At 43.1% G+C, this 7,500-nt stretch overlaps 2 protein-coding genes across 2 annotated transcripts in view; one reads left to right on the forward strand and one right to left on the reverse strand.

Annotated features, from left to right (window-relative positions):
- The window catches only part of LOC123519966 (hemocyanin subunit 2-like), a 2,995-nt gene extending 112 nt beyond the window's left edge, over positions 1-2,883 (reverse strand). The window contains exons 1-3 of the mRNA XM_045281722.1: positions 2,733-2,883; positions 660-2,180; positions 1-525 (exon numbers count right to left, since the gene is read on the reverse strand). The exon at positions 1-525 is cut by the window's left edge and continues 112 nt beyond it. Coding sequence (XP_045137657.1) covers positions 95-525; positions 660-2,180; positions 2,733-2,811 — 2,031 coding nt within the window. The 5' untranslated portion in view covers positions 2,812-2,883 and the 3' untranslated portion in view covers positions 1-94. The remainder of the gene's footprint in view (positions 526-659; positions 2,181-2,732) is intronic.
- LOC123519963 (hemocyanin subunit 2-like) overlaps positions 1-7,500 on the forward strand; it is a 130,658-nt gene that overhangs the window by 50,763 nt on the left and 72,395 nt on the right. The gene's annotated exons all lie outside the window — the stretch shown is intronic.

Genomic DNA, 7,500 nt, shown 5'->3' on the forward strand with positions numbered 1-7,500 from the left:
TTGAACTAAGTCAATGATTATTATTAAGATAATATTGCTTAACGATGTCAGAAAATCATCTCAGCATGATGGGCTGCGAAGGATTTCTGTGGTGTTAGCGGGATGCATCCGTATGGAACACCTTGACAACCATGGTCTTGAAGTTGGAGACGCCAGTGATGATACGCTCGTCGTCGACGCGGCGATCTAGCGGATAGCCGTGCGGCATCTTGTCGGGGTATTTACCATCGTGACAGCCATAGTGGTTAAAAGAAGTGTTCTCGAGGAGGCCCTCGACGGCCATGTCCTTGGAGCCATCAGAGACAAAAACCACAAATTGGAAGTCCATGCCCTCAGTTGTGCCCTTTGGGAGTAGGAATCTGTTGGGAATGCCCAAGCTGCTGTGGTACTCATCGAGGCGGAGCTCAGAGCCGGATATCATTGCTTCTTTCGTCTTGTTGATCAGCATCTGGAAGCTTGGCACGTCTGGAACAGTGATTGCTGAATCCTTACTGGAACGTGTGAAGCTGTTCTGTCCAGGAGACACTGGGGAAAAATCAATCTTAATATTTGTCATGATACTGGTTCCTGTCGAATAAAGTTAGATAATCATTAATTCATCCAATAAAAATTAATTCATACAACAATAATTAGAAGGAAAGTGCAAAAAAAATACTCACGTTTAACCCAGAACTTGTCAATTTCAATGGCGTGCCAGCGTCCCTCATTGAAAGAGAACTCAACTTTGTTGTTGTCATACTTGGGCCACATGAAAACGCGCATGGTTGCCGTTACCTCTCTTTCGTTGTTGTTGTCAATTTTGTATTCAGTCTGGAATTCATTATGTGCAAGACGAAGTATAACGGTATTGATAGGCACATCCCCTGCATAAGGAGAGTCGTTTACAGCATTAACGAGGCTGTATGTATAGTTTTCAAAGAAGGTGGTGAGTTTGCTTTTAATGGTGATGCTATTGACAGAGACTCCGGAGAACTCGAGTTCCTCTTTGGTGTAGGGGGTAAGACTGTCCTTGTGCTCTCTGAAGATGTTATCCATGTATTTGTGGAGGCGGAAGAAAGCAGGATCGCGTGTGGCGGTCTCGAAGTGCTCCATGACACCGGGAGGGAGATCGAACTTGCCATGAGGGTCGCCCTGACGGCCAAGCATGACATGAGCAGTGTTGTGCAGGCAGCCGTAGTACTCGGGGTTGGGACTGTAAGTGGAGGACTCAATCACGTCACCAAGGATGTCGATGCCATGAGCGTCTCTGATGCTGATGACAGACCCGTCCCTACCGGTGATATAGCCATGAGCGATGGCATCCCTGATGCGGCTCTCCAGGATCAACATGTCGCGCACGTGCGCCACACCCTCCACGTTCTCAAAGTGGACATTGTCTGGTCGTGTGGGGAAGCTGCCGCCGTACTTGTACATGGTGTGGGGAGCGAAGCCCTCGTGGATAATTTCGTCCCAGTGGAGTTCATGGACGGGGTCCAAGTAGTTGGAGAGACGCTCAGCGTCGAAGTGAATGGTGAGCTGATGATGGACCCAGAAGAAGCTCTCGCCCTTGCGGTCAATGTGGTGGCTTTCATGGGCATCGTTCCACCAGAAGGGAAACATCATATGCCAGGTGACGTGGTGAGTGTTCAGCCCAATGTCCTCGCCGAAGTAGGCCACGCGCTGCTCAGGGTTGCTCCTGCTGCCGGTGAAATGGGACCTGATAGTGGTAGCATTCTGCATCATTTTGGCTTCGTAAGCTGCTTGAATGACCTCGCTGTTGGTGAAGAGGTGAGGAGTAACCTCATAGAGAGGCGGCAGCACCACGTGTTTTGTCAGAGGAGAGTGTATGACGGCAGCATAAATGGCGTAGACAAACTCGCCCGCGTTCATTCGAGCACGGAAGAACGCGGCGTTGCCAGCGAAGGTGTCCCAGTCTGTGGAGTGTTCGAGCACGTCGTAGAGCATGAGAGCCTCCTGCCGCTGGCGGGTGTTGAAGAGCGAGAACCAGTGCTTCTTCTCCAGCAAGCGGTTCTCGTTGAATTCATTCATGAGCCGCCTGACAAAGACACCACCGTCATCATAGTGGCCGGAGAGAGGGTCGAAGGTCTGGGAAAGCCTCTTTAGATCCTGATCGTGAATATCTTCATAAACCTTCTGGAGGAGGCCGTTGATAACATTCTGTGCCGGGGTTACAATATGCCCTGTGTGGATGAGATAGATAGATAGATAGAGAGAGAGAGAGAGAGAGAGAGAGAGAGAGAGAGAGAGAGAGAGAGAGAGAGAATTGTTTTATATTTTAACATTGTCACTGTTTAAAGGATTAATAATGGGTATAACATTGTTTAAGGATTGATACGGTATTATAAAGACATAGCACGTGAACAAAGATGTTTTGATTGTTATGTTGCTGTCACTTATGTAAAAATATAACGTTATTGGCTTTTTGAATGGCCACATTATTGAATCAGGGTTTATGAATCAATCAAGATGTATTTCACAGTAGTCGGGCTTTATTTTAGCATTGGATATGAACTGAATATTAAATGGAGGTTGTTACCTGAGAATAAAGTACTAAATATATGATGATATGGTTAATGTTTGGACAAATTATGGTCCTATTTAGAACGGGCGATGTCTTTGCATCCCCAATGAGCTATTTTTTTTACTGCCTTATATCAGATGAATATAGTGGTAATCGACATTTTCACAAGAATTATTTAATGTTAGTGTTTACTGCAGTGCTATTAACTTACCCGGGGAATCGGCCATCATGCCAAAGCGGGGCCAAGCGGCAGCGGCGGCCACCAGAGCGCACAGGACCAAGAGCTTCATGTTTGCTACTGTGCCAGACAGTGAATGGCTGCTAGGTGACACGCAGACTATTTATATATATTAAGGCACCTCCGTCATCTGGTCACTCTATGACATATCCCTTCGCAGACACCACCTGCAGCGTCTTCCTTACCTCAGCTTCTTTCGTCCCACCCTGCGATAAGTCAGTGGGCCACACCACTTACATTTTAATCTCATGCACTACTTGAATTTTGTCAAGAAGTTTCATTAAAATATGGTGAATGCTGCATTGATTTTTGACGTGTTTTACTTAGTTATGCCCTTTTTAATTTTTTTTAGTTGTTCCAATAACGTCAATTATGGCATTTTATCTCAGTGACATTTGACTGTAATCTATTTTTTCACCTAGGATTAATTTCTATTGGAATGTAGTCCACAGTTTAATGAAAAAAAATATAAATACAAATTGTTTTCGACATGTAATATTTCATGCGTAGGTATATGCTGTCTACATGCTGGAGTATAGTACAGCTTGTCTAGCATAAACTCTGTGATAAACAGTACTATATGAATTGAAAAATAGGTAAATAAATAAAGACCGAAAAATCTGAATTCAGTTGGTGAACTGAACTGGCAATATCACATGTAATTGATAACATAAATAAATGTTTAAATTTTAATTAGTTAAGAATTTCATGCATTCGGTCACGCAGCAATATTAATGTGATGATTTACTCTGTCCCCACCACCACCACCAACACACACACACACACACACACACACACACACACACACACACACACACACACACACACACACACACACACACACACACACACACACGGGTGGAGATATTTGGGTGTGTCTCCTTTCACGTGTAGCACCTGTTCACCTAGCAGTGAGTAGGTACGGGATGTAAATCGAGGAGTTGTGACCTTGTTGTCCCGGTGTGTGGTGTGTGCCTGGTCTCAGGCCTATCCGAAGATCGGAAATAATGAGCTCTGAGCTCGTTCCGTAGGGTAACGTCTGGCTGTCTCGTCAGAGACTGCAGCAGATCAAACAGTGAAACACACACACCGATAGAGTATTGGTAGCACGCTCAGCTCACAACCGAGAAGGCTCGAGTCCCCGGCACAATGAAGTAAAATGAGTAAACTTCTTGATGAGTAGCCCCCGTTCACCCAGCAGCAAGTAGGTACGGTATATAACTGCAGGGGTTGTGGCAGTGTTTGGGGCGTGAGTAGTCTCAGTCCTACCCGAAGATCGGTCAGTATGAGGGGAACAGGTGGCTGGGAGACCAGCAAACGACCGTCGGTGAATGACACACACACACACACACACACACACACACACACACACACACACACACACACACACACACACACACACACACACATCTACCGTCATATAAAACTTTCGTTGTATCATATTTATAGTTATTATTACTATCATTTCCCCATTGTCTCCTCTGTGCCTCGCTATCCTATCCTCTTTGTGTTTGTGAAGATCCAGGTGATACTTCCCAGCTTCTGCCCTACTTTTTGCCCCCTCCCCAGTTTTCCCTTGCCTTTGTTCCCTATCAGTGTTACGCTGGTGCCAGAGACTGCTAGTGTTGTTCTACTACTGTGCTTATTCTTAACATCTGCATGGTCTAGAATGGTATTTACTTATTCGTTCATTTATTTTTCTTCACTCAAAAGAAAATTGATTTTTTGCTTCTAGCCTCTATATGAATATGAAGACTTGTTTCTAGAATAATGAAAAATGTGTGGGCGCTCTTCTCAACTCAGAGAGGTAGATTCCTTTCAGCAGTGATTCACTTTTCTGTCTCGTTTTTTTTTTTTTCACATGTTTATGCTATCCGCTCTTCATCGTCTGCATAATCTATGTAAGTTTGAAGACTTGTAAGTTACGTTCACTTCTTCTCTTATATTTATTTGAATATCTCTGCTGTTGTGAGTATCGTAACGTTATGTATGAAGTAAGGACATGCATGTGCTTTCACCTGTATACTATTTACACGTGCACATGTCACGCTGGCCACACCGGAAATGTAAAGACGACTCTGGAAAGTTTAAGTTACAGGAAAACGATGCGTCATAAAGGTGATGTACTATTTCCTCTACTGTATTATACTGTAGCCATTCTGTAGTTACCGCAATGACCACCACTATTGTTCACCTGTTATCTGTATTTCTAGCAATCTTTTTTTCCATATTTGAAGCGATTTACCTACTTATCGGCTTATCCTGACTTGCTTTTAAAGATGTACATCAATTTTAATTGGACCGGTTCCTTTACTTTTGATCTGTATCTATAGTTAGTTTTCAATAAATGTGGCTGGTGAAAACCTAAGCAAACGATGATCGCTTTGAGTCAGACTATACTTTTTTTCCTTCTTGGTAGTCACCTGATGCCGTCTGCAATGAGTTTAGTTATCAAGTGCCTGAAGTAATGAGTCTGCACTAGAGTACATAATAATGCATGCTCGCCCAGACGGTGTTATCTTTTGTCTGTATTGCTACACACACACACACACACACACACACACACACACACACACACACACACACACACACACACACACACACACACACACACACACACACACACACACACACACACACACACACACACACACACACACACACACACACACACACACACACACACACACACACACACACACACACACACACACACACACACACACACACACACACACACACACACACACACACACACACACACACACACACACACACACACACACACACACACACACACACACACACACTAGACAAGGTGAAATGATGCAGCACTGTCTGTGTCGAACATCGCCAGCTCCCAGCCTTCCACTTGGACCCAGCTTAAAAATCCAATACTATCAGAGTCATGATCGAGAATTGTCTGTGGTGACCTGAACCCGTCATCGAGCTCATACGAATGTCTGGCAGTGATAATAAAGAGCGGCTATAGTCAATATAAGTCTGCCTTTCGAGTTTTCTCCATTCTCTCTCAGTGTGTTGTCTGGGAGTGGAAGGAGCATGAAGAGATAGAGGTGAGAAGTCGTTCGTTGTGTGGATGTGGTGTACTTGACAAGTGAGTGATTAAGTGTGGTTATTCGATAGGCATGATATCTCACAGAAAAATAAGTGTGTAAGAAATAATTATCTATCTATCTATCTATCTATCTATCTATCTATCTATCTATCTATCTATCTATCTATCTATATATATATATATATATATATATATATATATATATATATATATATATATATATATATATATATATATATATATATTATTTTCAATGATATAAATTGCTCACGTTTGAATTTATCAGAAGTGACATAAAGGTGAATCGCAGAGGATCCCGCCATCTCTCTCCACTGCCAGTAGGACGCCACTTTACATTTGTAGTTATTCTGCAAGTGATGCTTCATGGTCGACACGGAGAAGAGTGTGGGCTGTTTGTCTGACCGTCAAGCTGTCTTCTCATCAGCTTATTTAGTAGTCCCTCTTCATGTGTGTGTGTGTGTGTGTGTGTGTGTGTGTGTGTGTGTGTGTGTGTGTGTGTGTGTGTGTGTGTGTGTGTGTGTGTGTGTGTGTGTGTGTGTGTGTGTGTGTGTGTGTGTGTGTGTGTGTGTGTGTGTGTGTGTGTGTTTGAAAAGTTAAAAAATTTCATATACGTACGCATACAGATTTAGTGTCACTTATAAGAGCATCACATTCTAATCACTCGCTTCTGCTCCAAAATTTATTCACTATCTGGCCTTTCCTACATGTTTTCCTGGGTGAAGACACTTATTATATACTCGTTCATAATTTTACAATCTCTTCCCCAGAACTAACCAGCTCCCAATCAGCTGCCTTGAATGGTCTTATTTATTCTCATTTCTTCGTCCTATATACCTACATCCTGGGATCAGTCTTTGCCTGGCTGGCTACCTTCTATTGTTTTTTTTTTTTTTTTTTGTTAACTTCTGAATTATAATTTATAACTAATTCATTATTTCTTCTTTTTTATTTTTTATTTTTTATTTTATTTTTTTTTTTACGCCCGGTTTCCTTATTATATTAGGGCTAGGACGGTGCCTCCTGACAGAGAAGTCAGGAGGACTTTGGTGTTGGCATTTGGTAACAATTACCCCGAGTGGATGCCCTTCGTAACCTCGGACCGTGACCAGGATTCGAACTCGTAAGCTTGAGAACCCTGGGGCCCACAAAGCGCACGCGGTCCCACTGTGATCTTAAACATATCCTTTTAATTTCCTATATATACTTCTCTTCGATCTTATGCACTGGTTTAACCTACCCGTCATCCATTTAGGGTCATTCTTCTGCGATCTTATTATTCTACGTTGGATGTTAACTACCTGGCCTGTATGTTTTTTTCTTTTTTCTGGAAGCGGGAAGACTGGCCAAGGGCAACAAAAACTTTGTTAAAAAAGGCCCACTGAGGTGCCGGTCTCCCAAGCAAGCTGAATGGGAAACAAAAGAACGGGACTCTGAGGATGGTATAGGAGTCACTTTTTTTTTCCTATTCAAAATTTTACCTGAAGAATGTAAGTGTAATTAGATGAATGTAGTTTTGTATGAAGAAAGAGAATTGTCTTCAGAGGGCAGGCTGTGACTGCCTTCTTGTGTTGCGAGATACAAAGGGTTCACTGAGGTCACAGCTGGCTTTAATGATAAGTTCACAGCACCCGCTGAACTAGTGTC

This window comes from Portunus trituberculatus, chromosome 46 (assembly GCF_017591435.1).
Source record: "Portunus trituberculatus isolate SZX2019 chromosome 46, ASM1759143v1, whole genome shotgun sequence".
NCBI classification, from domain to species: Eukaryota; Metazoa; Arthropoda; class Malacostraca; order Decapoda; family Portunidae; genus Portunus; species Portunus trituberculatus.